Source organism: Apteryx mantelli, chromosome 3 (assembly GCF_036417845.1).
Source record: "Apteryx mantelli isolate bAptMan1 chromosome 3, bAptMan1.hap1, whole genome shotgun sequence".
Lineage (NCBI taxonomy): Eukaryota > Metazoa > Chordata > Aves > Apterygiformes > Apterygidae > Apteryx > Apteryx mantelli.
Window position 1 is genome coordinate 86,760,012 of NC_089980.1, and position 14,425 is coordinate 86,774,436.

Here is a 14,425-nt window from a genome sequence, read left to right on the forward strand (position 1 = left end):
CCTCTTGGGAGATAACCTGTGTGAATGTCTGGACAGAGCAGGGCAGAGATTCCAGGGCTAAATCTAAAATCCTCAGAGGTAGGCCTGCCACCCTAACAATAAATCCTATGAGAAGCTTTGGCTTATTGTTTTATGGTTCCAAGCAGCACAGAAACCCAAAAAAGGCTTTTCCCATGCTGAAGTGTTTTTAAAAAGGAGTGGGGATAAAAGCCATAGCTTAAGACCTAACTTTTGGGCAAAGACAGGGTATCCTGACCTAATGAATTTAGAGCATGATTGGTTTATAGGCATCGAGTTACTGACCTGCTAGTTTGTAATAAAATGTGTTCAGCTGTTCCAGCAAAAAAAGAGACAAATCCCCCCGCTGATGTAAAATATGCCTTGAAAGTAGGAGATAGGCTGCTTCGTCAGGTGGGGTAATTTGGCTTATCAAATTTATTAGTATGCTTGCCAGTAATACAAATTTTATCTGATGATCTGATGCTGTAATTTGTTTTCAGCACAAATTCAGCTGGTTTAATAAGCTGCTGAGACCTGAACAGAGGGAGGGGGTGTATTTTTTAGTCAGTGCATTGGGAACAGAGTGAATGCAGAGACTGCATGTCGGTCAGAAGCCAGGCTGAGCAACTGGAACAGCATCTGGCCTGTGCAAGTGCTTTGTACAGCAATAGCAGTCAGGAGGCTTTGGAGTGGTGCTCCATGCATTTGGAGGTTTTTCTGTTTCTGCAGAAGTGCACTGCTTGTGTCCCCAGTACCAGACATTAGATGGGAGACAGCACCTTGGAGGGGATCCACTTTAGTCACCGCAAAGTATTGCTGTGATGAACTCCTACACGCATGCGTACACACACATTGGCGTTGTTCACGCTGTAGCAGTGGTGCTGCCACCTGTTTGAGCTCCTCTGGAAGCACACGCAGCTTCTGGTGGTGCTCAAAAAGTGCTTCTCACCCTTGTTGCTTATCCTCGTTTCAAGCGAGTTACGTGCCATCTCTCTCTGTTACGGCTGTTCATGCATTGTACCTGCAACTGTGCAGGTGGCTGGCTTGGTGCCTCCTCACCGGTCTCTGCTTTCCCCCTACCAATGGCTCTGCCATATGAAGGCATTGGCTCTCTTGGACCATCTAGCTTCCAGCATGCATTGTAGGCCCTGAAAACCATAAGACAGAACTCTGCTAGTGGCCTCTCTGCCAGCTTCCTCCCCTTTCAAACCAAACTTCAGGAAACACTGCAAAAAATGAACACGTGACTGTTGTATTAGTTGTTTTAGACAGAGAATCACCTGTAGCAGAGGCAATATAGAAATGTAATCAGTAGTCATGCTGCCATCAGAAACTCGACAGTGCACACTGTTTGTCTTTTCCAGCAGCACTCATCATGTCCCATGGGGTTGGTACTGCTCTAGCTCTCAGGAAAATGGATATGCTGGAATTGTTCCCCCTTCTCACCTAGTTACCTTGCTTCTTATCTTCCCATGGTCCCTCAGCAAACCACATACTCACCTCCTGGTGCCACGCTGGCAGTAGATGAAAAAGGTAAAATTAGTGGGGGAGTTGGTCACAAAGGAGTTTGAAGAGATTTTTGTCCTCCAAAGATGAGCTCTAGGTGATTGCTACCTTTGGATCCAATTATGAAGTCCAAGGGAATTAAACTGGCATTGGTTCAGCTTCTCAGAGAAACACAGCTGATTGACTGAAAAACTTATTGGATAAAACATGTGCAACAAATGAACACACAAATCCTCACGCTTGGCCATCTCACACACCACCAGCCAAAGTCCAGGTCTGATAGCCAGTTTTCAGGCTGATGGCCAGCCTAGAGCTATTCCTTCAGCTGGCATGGTATTTGTGTACTATCTCAGCTGCATGTATGAGAGAACAGAGGGACATTAGTCCTCATATTCATAACATGCCTGCCATGAACCACAGGCCTAGGGAACGTGACCCACAGATATGCGCAGCTTGCACTTTTTCCAGGGATTGGCACAGGGTTTGTTGCCCCAGGCTTTGCCAGTGGTTGGGGGAGCCAGTTGCCCTGTGGCTGCTGGTGTTGCTGAAGTTGGGCGAAGCTCCAGGACGGGGGCTCTCACCATGGCAGGCTGCTGCAGAGCTCTCGGGCATCACAGCAAACATGGAGTTTAAGAGAAGATGAAGCTCTGCCAACTTTGAGTGTTTGTAAAATAAGATTGGTCTCATGAACAAGTAGTGTAGCTAAGGGAGATTGAGGCCAAAGCTGAGCACCTGAATTTTAGCTCCTGCCTTCATATCAACTAGTGTAAATATAGAACAGGCTGACTTTTTTGAAAGTGCATAGACATCCACAAATCCTTGAGCATCTTTGCAAATCTAACCATTGATATGCTGATGCTTAACTAGACTTAAGTTCCTAACTTCAGGCATTAGGAATTTGAAACGTCCTGTGTCTTTTAATTTTAGCAGGACCTTTTTGAGCAAGTGCAACTTTCACAAGAAAATATGTATTTCTTTCTGAGTAGCAATCTCTCTTAGGATGACTTACATTTAGGGTTGGAAAGCTTTTAGCACACCTGATGTTTTACTAAGTAAGGGAATGAGATTTACCATGTCTACTTTGTGCTCTGAGCCCAGATGAGATTGCAGCATACAGCAGAAGCTGTGAGGCATCGAGCACTGAATGCAATGGCAGAGCAGTGCCAGCAGGGAACTGTAAACAGTGCCATAACTTAACTCTCTGAGAGTGATTTATCCACGTTACAATTTCCACACTCCTCCTGAAAGCTAAGGCAACTTTTACAAGAGGATGGTGAGAAGTCAAAGTCAGTATGTTTCAAAATTTGAGAGTGTTTGTCACTAGGGATCAGCAATAGGCAATGCAACTCTTTTGCTTGTATGCTAATACAAGGCACCAGGGAAATGTCTGCATACTTTTTCATACATACTATGAGTTAATTATTACCACAAGAGTTTTCTTTAAAGTTATACTGAAAAGTATTTTCCCTGAGAAAACAGTAAATGATTGGAAAGGCAAATAAATCAGTGTTTAAAGGCTTGTTATCGTACCATCCTTACCACGACTGGCTCCTACAAACTCCGATGATGGATGAGCACATTAGAACTGCACGTATTTAAGGCACTATGGGCTTTTCAGTGCCAGGAGCTTACAGTATTCTGTCAAGCTATAAATCATAGGCCAAAGTTATGCCTTGACATCATTGCACTCCAAGCAACTCGCATGGCAGTATTATTTTTAAATCCTTGGGTGTTTCTAATGAAATGTTAGGTTTGTTTTTAATTTACGTTTTTACCATGTTTGTTTGTTTTACATTTTGCTCAGCTTGAGCAGAGAAACTGGGAGGTGCACTTCTAATAAATCTCGGTTCTATTCATACGTGCTAATGCTGTTTGAGTTGCAAATATCATAGGGAAATGTTAATTGAAAACATTTGGGGGAAGTTTCTATTATGTTGGGCTTATTGGTTTTTACAGCTTCTTTCTTTCATAAGACCTCAAGTCTGAATTAAAATTTCTTACCCTTCTCTTGGGATCTGGGACAAATCCACTCCTTTCCTGCTAAGTCTTTCCCTCTGCCCTACACATTCCACCTGTCCCATCCTCCTTGGTTGTATTCCAGGGAGTCGTACGTTAATACGTCTGCAGCTCTGTCAGCCCACAAGTGTTGCAGAGCAAAACAGTCACCATTGAACTGCTACTTTGATTCTGTCTCTATTTTGATTAAAACTCATTTATTCTTTCATTAGGTGCAAAGTTTCCCATTAAATGGACTGCGCCAGAAGCAGCATTGTATGGAAGGTTCACAATAAAGTCAGACGTGTGGTCTTTTGGGATCCTACTGACAGAACTGGTAACAAAAGGGAGAGTGCCATATCCAGGTAAGAAAACAGTCACTAGTTTCAGCCATGCTTCACCTGGGGAAAGAAATAGGAATGAGTCATATGCATAAATTGGACTTTTATTGGACAAATAATTGGAATGATTATTTTCATTAGGCTCAAAGAAGGATGGTTATCATGCATAAGTTTTGCATATGCTTAAAAATGGTCCTAACTCAGCCAGTGTGTGATGGTCATGTTGAAAATGGCAAGAGGCAGAAAATCCAACATGTTCATTTCTAATTCTCTTTTTTATTGTTCTCAATTCAATTATTATAACTTTTCTCAACAAACAAAAAGAAAACCATGTAAAATTACTGTATTATGGAGCAACTAGCTCTCTGTAGTATTGCACTCACTTTAAGATACCAACCGTTAAACTCCCAGAGTGACATTATCCCATTTATTCTGTCAGTCTGGTTCTGTGCAAGTTTTGATGACTGCCTGAATGTCTGGTGTTACCAAATCTCTTTTTTATAAATGCTTAAATTTCAATCCTGGTTTTAGATGTGGATGGAAAGGAAAGAAAAGAATTCTGTAATTGCAGGCCAGAGCTCAAGGCAAGGTCATAGAGGGGCCAGATTCTCTGCATGGGGAAGCTGGAGGCCCCATGACTCTTTGTTGAAACCCTGCCAAGTATTCAAGGGATTAAGATTTGTAGCAGGGATGATTGGATCTGCCTATGCAGAAAGAGCTTTTCATTCTGTTGCCCCCTAAAGGTTGTAGGCATTCAGGTGAAGAGGAAAAGGGTGAAGTGAAAGCAGCGCATTACATGGGAAAAAAACAAGCCCTTCATTTACTTATCAACACAGATAGTAACAACAGGGCATCTAGTTACATCTTTGTTCTTCATTTGGAAATTTCCCTAAATACTCCCCAGTAAACTTTGGTTGTGTGCACTGCAGCTGATTTAATGGAAAGTGCGCTAGAGCAGTTTCAATTTGCCAATCTGTGCCATTTCCACGCAGTCAGATCCGTACATCAAATTCAGCAGGAAAAGCCTCACGGTGGTGATCAGTTTATCCTGTTGTATCTCATGCCACTTTAGAATGCTGAGCTCTGCAAAACTAAACTCCCAGAGTTTTTGCTCAGAAATTTTGACTCTGCTAGCTCCTAGCAGCCGGTAGCTGATATTTGGGGAGAGAATATGGGGTCTGGAAGGCTTTTAGTGATCAGTAGTGAATTTTGGCAGGATTGACAGGCAGCAGCTTAGCAAAGCTGTGACTGTGACAATAGAAAGAGGGAACAGAAGGGAGGATGGCATGTTTTTGTGCAATGGATGAATCCCTCTGCCCAACACTTCCGTACATGGTTAAAGGAAGGAGGGTCCTGCCACTGCATAGAGCAGGTCGTGTCAGTAGCAGGCTCAAAGGTCTTCTTGCCAGGAGGGTTACTGGCTGTGGCACGGAAGGGTCAATGTTATCCATGGACTTACTGAGGGTTAAATGCAGGCAAGGCACTGTGTGCAAAGGTTGAAGAAGTTATAAAGAAGATGTGTAAAATTTAGCTGATAATGTTATTTCCACAGGGTGGGCAAAGATCTTGACCATGATATAAGAAGAGGCAGTTCCTGGTCAGTACTAGCAGAGTAGGTGTACAGGGACTCTTGCCAACCAGGACAGAGTTAAGGGTGGTTGTTTTGGTTTTTTTTGCTGAGCTCTGCATTTGTGGAGGAGAGATACTTTATAACTACCCTTCTGGCTTACTATGCACACACACACACACACAAGAAATAGTAATGTGGGCAATGTCTAAGCCCTTCATTAACTCCGTGGTTAATAATTGAATGTTGTACTGGCCAGGGCAATAGAGGAGGTCCACATTTCCCAAGGGTTGCTTTCCTTCCCTGTAGGGGAATGAGGACAGTGGATGTGCATTTAAGTGCTTGTAGTATATAATTTCTTGTAGGATCCATGACAGAAATCTCAGGCATGGTCTATGTCCTGAAAATACAGACAGTTTTATTACGTGGCAGTTTGAGCACATCAAAGACAACTGGTGGTGTCTCTTCTCTTTCAGCACTGCCCTCCCCCTTCATCCCTTACTACATAAAGCCCCCACATGCTGACAGTCTTTCCGGCTCATTCTCCCCTACCCATGTTAGGAAGAGATCAAGTAGCTAGAAACAACTTTTTATGGGCTAAGTATGACAAGAGGGAGCAATTTACTGGATGGTCACATACTTGCTTGGTTACATACTGCATGAGCTCTGCACCAGGACCCTTCCTCCCTGCTGTGACTCCCATCTTTGCCTCAGGCCGGAGCCCTTAATCGTTCCCACGACCACCATCACTCCTCCCTCGGTCAGTTTTACCTAAGGGTAGCCTCTATTTTAATTTTGTATTAGTCCTTAGAGATTTAAACTAGGTCTCATTTCCCAGACCCTGACTGAGAAGGCTTTTATACGCTGAGACAACAGGGGAGTTGGGGAATGGGGGCCTTCTCAAAAGCCAGGGTATGTGTGTAGGATTGACAGAGGGCTTGGACTTCCCAGAATGACATGGCCCTCCTGAGTCCCTCAGAGAGGATACTGTTTTCCCCTGACCTGGAAGGGACCATCCATCTCCTACTTCACACTGGGGAGGGAAGGACCTCCTGGAAGGATAAAGCTTCATGAATTCTGGTTCCTGTCTGGGTCAAGGAGAAGGGTTCAGGCACTGCCACAGGGGAAGGGCCTTTCCTGCCTTTGCATCATGGCTTGCGCAAGGAGGGAGAAATGGGAGGTGAGCCACCTCCAGGGACAGGACTCTGCCCTCATCACCCAAGTTGCAGCAGACAAGCTGTAGGTGAGAGCATGCAGTTCATAGGCACCACTGACCCATTCTACCATCCAAGGCAAGGGGATTTGCAAGCTCAGGAAAGGGTCAGCCTTGAAACAAAAAAGGGTCATGGAGCTGACACCCTGCTGTAATATCCAGTTTCTGAAATAATTGTGGGCACATTGTCCCAGTGCTCCTGCTCATAGCAGGCCAGGGGAGCAGGGAGAGGCCCTCAAACAAAGGAATTGCCCTCTTGCTGGACAAGATCTTGGTGCCTGGAGTGGTTATTTAAATCACGCGCCCCAGTTCTGCGGTGGTAACCATGCCTGCAAGCCACTCTACCTCATGCTATTGAGAACCAAGCATTGTTTTAAGCTTGCATAGGAGGGAGAAGCACAACAAGGACAAAAGGAGAAGGCAGGCAGTGTGTGGAGAGGCACAGATAGTGTATGGGGCAGGACTTGGCTTTCATTGTCCCTTAGATTTCAGTCAGGTCCTGTTCTGATGCCCCCTTTTGGAAGACAGGCTGGAACAGTGGCATGGTATGTGAGCAATAAAGATTTTGCCAGCAGAGGTGAAGATCAAGCCAGAGTTCATGATCTAGCCTTGCCCCCAGACCTAATAGCTCTCACGAGCAAGGGTCTGACTTTTTGACATGTGCCCTCATCTTCATCCTTTAGCCAAGCCTGCTCCTCTGTCAATGGACCTAATGGACTGTTGTGATAACTAATTTATTAATGCTTTCCCTAGCATTCCCTAATGCTTTCCCTTTCTTTCCACAAGACAGCAGATTGAAATAAGCAACTTTCACAGTCTTTTTGGGTGTTGAGGTTCACGTTATCACACTGAGGAAATAAAAACTGGATATGGGCAGAAGAGGAGCCAAGTTTAAAAAATAATCTACATAGTCAACCTTTTTCAGTTTCTGTTTCTTTCCCTTTTCACAAATTTCTCTTGGGTCTTAGTATTTTCTTAAATGAAGTTTAAGAGTAGGAGGCTACATTTCTCTGGCAGTAGTCCAGAGAGATTGTTGGTTTTAACATGTTGCCTTTTGGATAGACACAAATCTCAGCTTCACTAAACCAACACCTTTGACTTGCCCCTTTTGCACTCTGCTGCATTTGTCACATCAAGAGCATTTTCATTTTATGTCTAGCGCGACAGCCACCATGATACCATCCACAGTGCTGCACCCAACCAGGCTGGGCTTTGAGCTTGGGCTCAAGCACCTGTGCAATCACTGGGGAGCTGTGTTCAGCCTCCCCATCAGCTGGGGAGCCTGGGGCCAGAAATGTGAGAGAGTGCATGGTGCGCTCCCCAGGGCCTGGGCTGAGCACACATCTGTGAGCTGGCGTGTGTACATACCATCATCATGGATAGTAAATAAGAAGTTTGGAGAGATGTGTACTTAACACATAGCACAGATATGTTCAGGTGTGTTCTTTGCTACATAGGAAAGTTCCACTCACAAATGCTGTAGCTCAAAGTTGCATCCATTATACTTGTCAAATGATACTTTATTTTTAAAAAAAGGCAGATTTTGATAACCTAGCCTTGTGGGTGTTTTGAGGATAAGGAGTTCTTGGGGGATTTTAACCCTTAATTTCTAAGTGAAATGGTTTGACTTCCAGATGCCTATAACTTATTACTACTTTTCCACAGGAATAATTAAGTTCACCTTATTTGCTGTAGCAATCAGCATTATGACTCAAAGGTTCTCTGCATTCAGGAGTAGCTTTCCCATGCCCTATTACAGGAACTATTGTTCCTATGTATGGAATCATGTCCCTGTCTGAGCCCCATATCCCATCCCTCTCCCCTTGCTTCTGGCTTTTCTTCAGAGTTACCCACGGAAATTAGGAATTCTGTTTCTACATAGAGCTAACCAAAACTCACAAATCATCCCATGGTCTCTGTTGTACCTCTCCCTTTGAAGCATGCTCTCAGTGTCAACGTGATCTAGCCCCTCTGGAGAGCTAAACAATTTTACCTTCTCAACTGCACTAGAGAAGTGCCAAGCTGCCCACTGAAAATATGTCTGAGGAACCTTTGAACATGAGCAGAGGCAAAACTATGGGTCCTTGGAGAACCTTTAATGTCTGAAACACAGCAGATATGCTGTTGTTGTAAGGGTCTTATTTTAAGCATTTGTATCTGTGTAGTTTGGTCACTGGACTGAGAGTATGCAGTGGATCCTGAAACCTAATTCTCAGTCCAAAAGAAGGAAGACAGAATAAAGTGATTTAAAACCATCACTGCCGTCACTGGGTTTGGGTTGCCCAAAGTAATCTATGTAAAATATAAGCTTACATCTCTTACTATTGAAGCTTTTCTAGGAAAAATCAAGCAGCATTGTGTTTCTGTCCCCAGTCTGTATGGGCAGTAGATTTTCATTCTATCAGGTTTTAAAATGGACATATTCTGTGGTATCCTAAGACTACTGGATGTTCCACTAACAGAACTGGACAGTGGGGGGTTATTTGGTTTTTGCTGTTCTTGGGGAATGAGGAGCTAATAGAAAAGCTGCCTTTTGGAAATTGGATGTTTTCTTTTTGGTCAAAATACTGGTTCTAGAAACATGAACACAAACAGGTTTTCAAGAAGATGAAATAGCTGTAGTCTGCAGGAGAACATTGCTGGGTAGTTTACTCCACAGATGTAAAGTTTTGTAAAATAAACTTTTAAGGGGTCTAGAAGTATACTGCAATCAGAATTTCATTTATTATTTACTAAAAGACGCGAAACTCTTGGGAATTCATTAGGAGAGAAGCGTTGTACTAACTGTTCAGATATTCTCTCTGTGGTGTTAGAAGTGCAGATACAACAGGCTCCTGCTATCAAAAGAGAAGCACTGAAACGTGCAAGATAGGATAAGTGAATCTAGATAATAGGTTTGTAAACATAAATAGGCCCTGTAAGAAGTAAAAAGGTAGTATCCCTAAAACATTGCTGTTTCAGTAAGTCTGACTAATAATCCAAATAAGATCTTGAAAAAATGTATTCAAAACTCTTTTTCAGCTAGCAGCACATCTTAAAAGCAACAGAATATCTTTGGAGAATCCTAGATTCTGCAGTCTTTGGTGGAGAAATGAATTCCAAAGGGAACGTGAAGGTCACTTGATTTAGTTTCTTATCTGGAATTTATTTGGAGGAGGGAAAAGGAGAAAGAAAAAAAGGGTGTTTTTCTGGATAATACTGCAAAACCTAGCTTCACTGTCTTTCCAGGGACAGAAATGACTATGACTTCAGTCAACACTGTCTCTTTTATGTTCTCTTTTCTGCCTTTTTAAAAGAAAAGGGAAGCGAAGAGCTGTTTGTGTTTTCCCTCCCCCCTTCTCTCCTCCGGGTTTTTCTTCCAGCATGTAGTTCGTTATCAAGTTTCAGAGTACACTTTGCAGCACTGAGTAATGCACTGGATAAAAATACCAAACATTTGATATCTTAGAAAAACAAATCAGTTGGGAAGGAGCTTTTCTGCTGCTGTTGCTTCCATCCATGTTATACTTAAAGGGGTACTGCCAAAATAAAAACAAAGAATGCAGTTTGCTCATACTGTAGTGTGTGTGATTTAGGTATAACACTCATTTTGATAGGCTTCACTATGTAAGGGAAGGAAAGCACAGAAGTTTTTACTCCAAAACTTGAGCTAATTCAGCTGATTTGGAGATGAGAATAAGACAAAATAGTGCAGCTTGTTGTTCAAAAAGTAAATTAAAAAAAAAAATTGAGACTATGACATAGGCAAAATCCCCATTTTTTCTTGTAGCATCTCAAAAACAGCAAAGCCAGAAGGTTTGGGTTGATTCTGCCTTTGGGGTGGTGATGCCTCACAGACCATTAGATTCTTTTGCAATTTAAAAAGAAAAAGTGGAGTATGTTTGTGAAGTTTCTTTTTGGCTATTGAGGAACATCCAAAAGTTTGTTGAGTGTGTGGCACGCTTTTCTGGTGCTGTGAGCCTGCATGACCTAACAATATAAGTCTTTTGGAGTTGGTAAGACAGGAGAACTTTTACTCTAGGCAGAGTCTGGTGCCTGCAGAAGAACCATTTTTACTCTGTTTTCATCATTCTGTGGAGTCCTAATCATGGGCTGCTTTAGGGGCCAGTTTGTTCCTACTCATAAACATCTAACACAAAAAATATAGTGGGTGGATGCAGGTGGCAAGAAACCGGTACTAAAGTGTTGGTCTGCAGGATGGGGAATACTGTAAATCAGTAATCAAACCTTTGTTTATGAAATTATCACTACAAAAGGGGATGGTAAGGAGAGGATCGAAGGAGGGTGAGGCACTATTCTGGGGAGCTCCCCCCCATGCGCAACAGCCAGCATAAGAAACAGCACGGCGGCGCTTTGTTTGAAAAGACGAGGTGGTCAGGTAGGTAGGAATTGTGACTCGACCAGGACATGACCAAATGAGAAGCGGGGCAGCTTGTGAGAGGCTTTGAAAATGAAGACAAGCAGCTTGTATTTCACATAGCAAGGGGGAGCAAGTAGCAAGCACACGTGAGGACCACAGTTAAGGCCACAGGCAAGGAAAATGACCCTGACAGAGACATTGTGAATGGATTTCACCAGGAGGAGATTGCTTTGTCAAGAGGAAAAGGTTTTGTAATCGTAACATGAGATGGGGATGCAGATGAACAGGAAAGGCTGTATCTTGCAGATGCTTCTTTCAAAACATCTTTAAGAATTAAACACAGCCAGGACATGAGGACTCAGGGCAAAGTCCAAATCCAAGGTTACACCTAAACTACCAGTCTAAATGCCGGGCAATATAAGGATGTTATTCACAGTGGTCAAGGTGTAGAGTAGATAAATGAATCTGTATTGTAGATGGTGATTGAATATTTCTCATGAATAAGATTACCCAAAAATATGGGGTAGAGAGAGAAGAGGAGAAGATTCCCTGGGTCCTGATGGTGGGTCAAGAAGGATTTTCCAGAGGACCCCCTGGAAGAACAGGGTAGAAGAGACCCAGGGAAGGATGGAGTCATGGAAGCCCAGGGGAGGATAAGCTAGTGAGAAGAGCAGCACCAAGGTGCTGGTTTCAAGCCCTGGTCATGAAAGAACAACGGTGGTGTTCCCAGTTCCCCTGCAGAGCTGCACGGCAGAACGTGCTAAGCTGGGGCGGTGAAGTCTGCAGATTTTTTTCAGCAGTGGACTGGGGCCGTGCTTGCCAATGGGCAAGAAAGCAGTTTGTAAAGCTTGCAGTCAATGCACATACTTTCTCTGAAATAGTTCTGTGTGCCTACAGTACCAGCCTTACCCTTGATATTGTTAAAAAGTCAAAGGAATAACTGGAAGAGATAGCTAACCTGAGGTTGAGATTGACTGTAATTAAATTAAGGTGAAAAATGTTTCAGCAGAGGAATCAAGAGTTGAGGAGGTTACATAGGAAAGGCAAGGTGGCAAGGATCCTGGCTTACCTCCTAGACAAAGACAAGGATGGTGGTAATGCGACTTTTTTTCTTTTTTAAAACTTTTTTTTTGAGAGAGAACTGATTCTGCAGTGGAGATGTTTTGTCTGCATTTGACATGTCTTCTGAACAATCTTCTTGTCTTTTGGGTTGGGATGGGACAGTGGAATGTGGTAGGAACAACCCTAGCCAGCACAGATCCAGGAAGCACAGCTCACCAGTAGGACAAGGTCTCTGAGCTGATGCTAAAGATAATGCTACCAGACACACGTGGTAGTCTAAAGTAGCAGTTTGTCGTCGTGAAGTCTGGGCAGCATGACCTCAGAAGGCACTAAAAAAAATTAAAAAGGCCCGTGCTCAGGGTGAATGTTTCAGAAATTTATCTTCATTTTTAGAATTTTGACTGGTGTTTGTTGTAAGGCGTTTACTTTTCTTTAACCTGCTCACATAATATATCTCACAGCTGCTTTTGGTGGATTGGGGAAGTGCCAAATTCTGCCCTGCATAACTTGGGCCTGATCACTTCAACTAAGCCAAAAGGGTAACCATGGGAGCAGCATTTTACTCATCACTGGTTTTTAAAACCCTCTGCTGAGAAAGAAAATTAAGGCAGGTTATCTTGCAATAGATGGAGAGCTGAAATAAGACTTTGAGGTGGTTTTGTTTTGCTTGTCTTAACCAAAAGAAATGAGTACGCTTGAGAAAATTGTATGTATTGTAAATGTCGTTATACATGTAGACTTGGGTTAGTTTTCTGTAACTTAAGTGTGGATTTGTCTATTCCTTACCAGGCATGAATAACCGTGAAGTTTTGGAGCAAGTAGAACGTGGTTATAGGATGCCATGTCCTCAGGACTGTCCCATCTCCTTGCACGAGCTTATGATCCACTGCTGGAAAAAAGACCCAGAGGAGCGTCCAACTTTTGAATATTTGCAGGGTTTCCTTGAAGACTACTTCACTGCAACAGAACCCCAGTACCAGCCCGGCGACAACCTGTAAACCCCTGGTTTCCACACACTGTCATGAATTACCAGGTGTTTCTCAGCCCTGCCCCACCTGCCCTTTAGCTTCCAACTCAGTGACCAGCTTCTCCAGAGTGCAGCATCTTCAGCACCACAGTGCACGTGGGGGCCCGCAGTGAACTGCCGCAGCCCTTGCCTATGACCACTTGTCCTAATAATCTGAATGTCCGTGATGAAAAGGAGAGAAACACTTGTTCTTTCTTAATCAGAGACTCCTAAACAGCATTGTATTGATGTTATGTAAACTGCAAAACCTCTGTTCATTGTAAATAGTAACTCAGTGCCAATAACTGATCCTAGTGCTTTCTTTTTTTTAAAACGCAAAACCTATGTGATTTTAACTAGTCTTCTCCTGATTCAACTAAAAGTATTATTTTCCAGAAGTGGCCTCTTTGTCTAAAACATTTTTTTTCATGTTTTAACAAATAAAAAAATCAGGACAGGTGTTTGGTTTTTTGCTTTTTTATATAAAATATATGTAATATATATATACATACCTGTACATACAGTATATGGGTGCTATTGCAGAGGAAACTCATTTTGAATGGAATGAATCCTGCTGCAGCAGTACCCAGAAAGTGATAATTTTACTGCAGACATGAAAACACTGGTAGGATTCTGAAAGCCAGTGGATCTAATTTTTGGCTTTTGCCAAGCATGATTTTTTTTAATTGGATTGCACTTTTTGTTTATGACTATGTACCTGTAGATGGTTGTAACTTTGCTCTTTCAGGAATCATGTGCTGTATTTACAGTGATGTTTCCAATGTTTGACAAGTGTGTGATGATTTGTTCTTGAAATTAAAATGAACATATTTAAAGCAAGAAAACTACACCATCACCGTTTGAACTGGAAAAATTGAAACTGAAAGGACTTCTTGTATCCAAACGTGTATACTGAAATGTTTAAAAAAGATTTATTAAACAGTGTAACCACATTCAAATGGTCTTAAAATCATAGCGTTTTAGCCATATCCACCTGCTAAACTGTTGGTCATGCAACTAGGATTTTTCTGTTTTGTGTGTAACATTTTCCATTGTAAAATAAGTGTGTTAAATGTCCTGTACTGCTAATGAAATTACTTTCTCTATGTCTGCAAGTTCTCCAGTGGAATTACTATGCACTTCTTTACATTTTATGGGGGATGCACAGAACAAAGTATTACCTTTTCAGTTGTCTGTACCAGCCTTGAATTACTTACGTTTAACCAAAAAAAATTCCTTTCTATTTCTATTGAGTTTTTAATACTAAGTTGCAAATTTTAAAGTCTTAATTACATTTTGTTATGGTTTATTTGCAAGTTTACATTTTAAAACTGTTTAACTTTCATAATTTAGTAATTAAAAAAAGAGCATTTTA

General features: G+C 42.4%; 1 protein-coding gene across 8 annotated transcripts in view; it reads left to right on the forward strand.

Moving 5' to 3' along the window:
- Nucleotides 1-14,425, forward strand: part of FYN (FYN proto-oncogene, Src family tyrosine kinase) — a 138,621-nt gene extending 124,196 nt beyond the window's left edge. For all 8 annotated transcript variants that reach the window (XM_067293835.1, XM_067293834.1, XM_067293837.1 and 5 more), the window contains 2 exons: nt 3,735-3,866; nt 12,834-14,425. In XM_067293835.1, the coding sequence (XP_067149936.1) occupies nt 3,735-3,866; nt 12,834-13,042 (341 nt within the window). In that variant the 3' untranslated portion in view covers nt 13,043-14,425. The remainder of the gene's footprint in view (nt 1-3,734; nt 3,867-12,833) is intronic.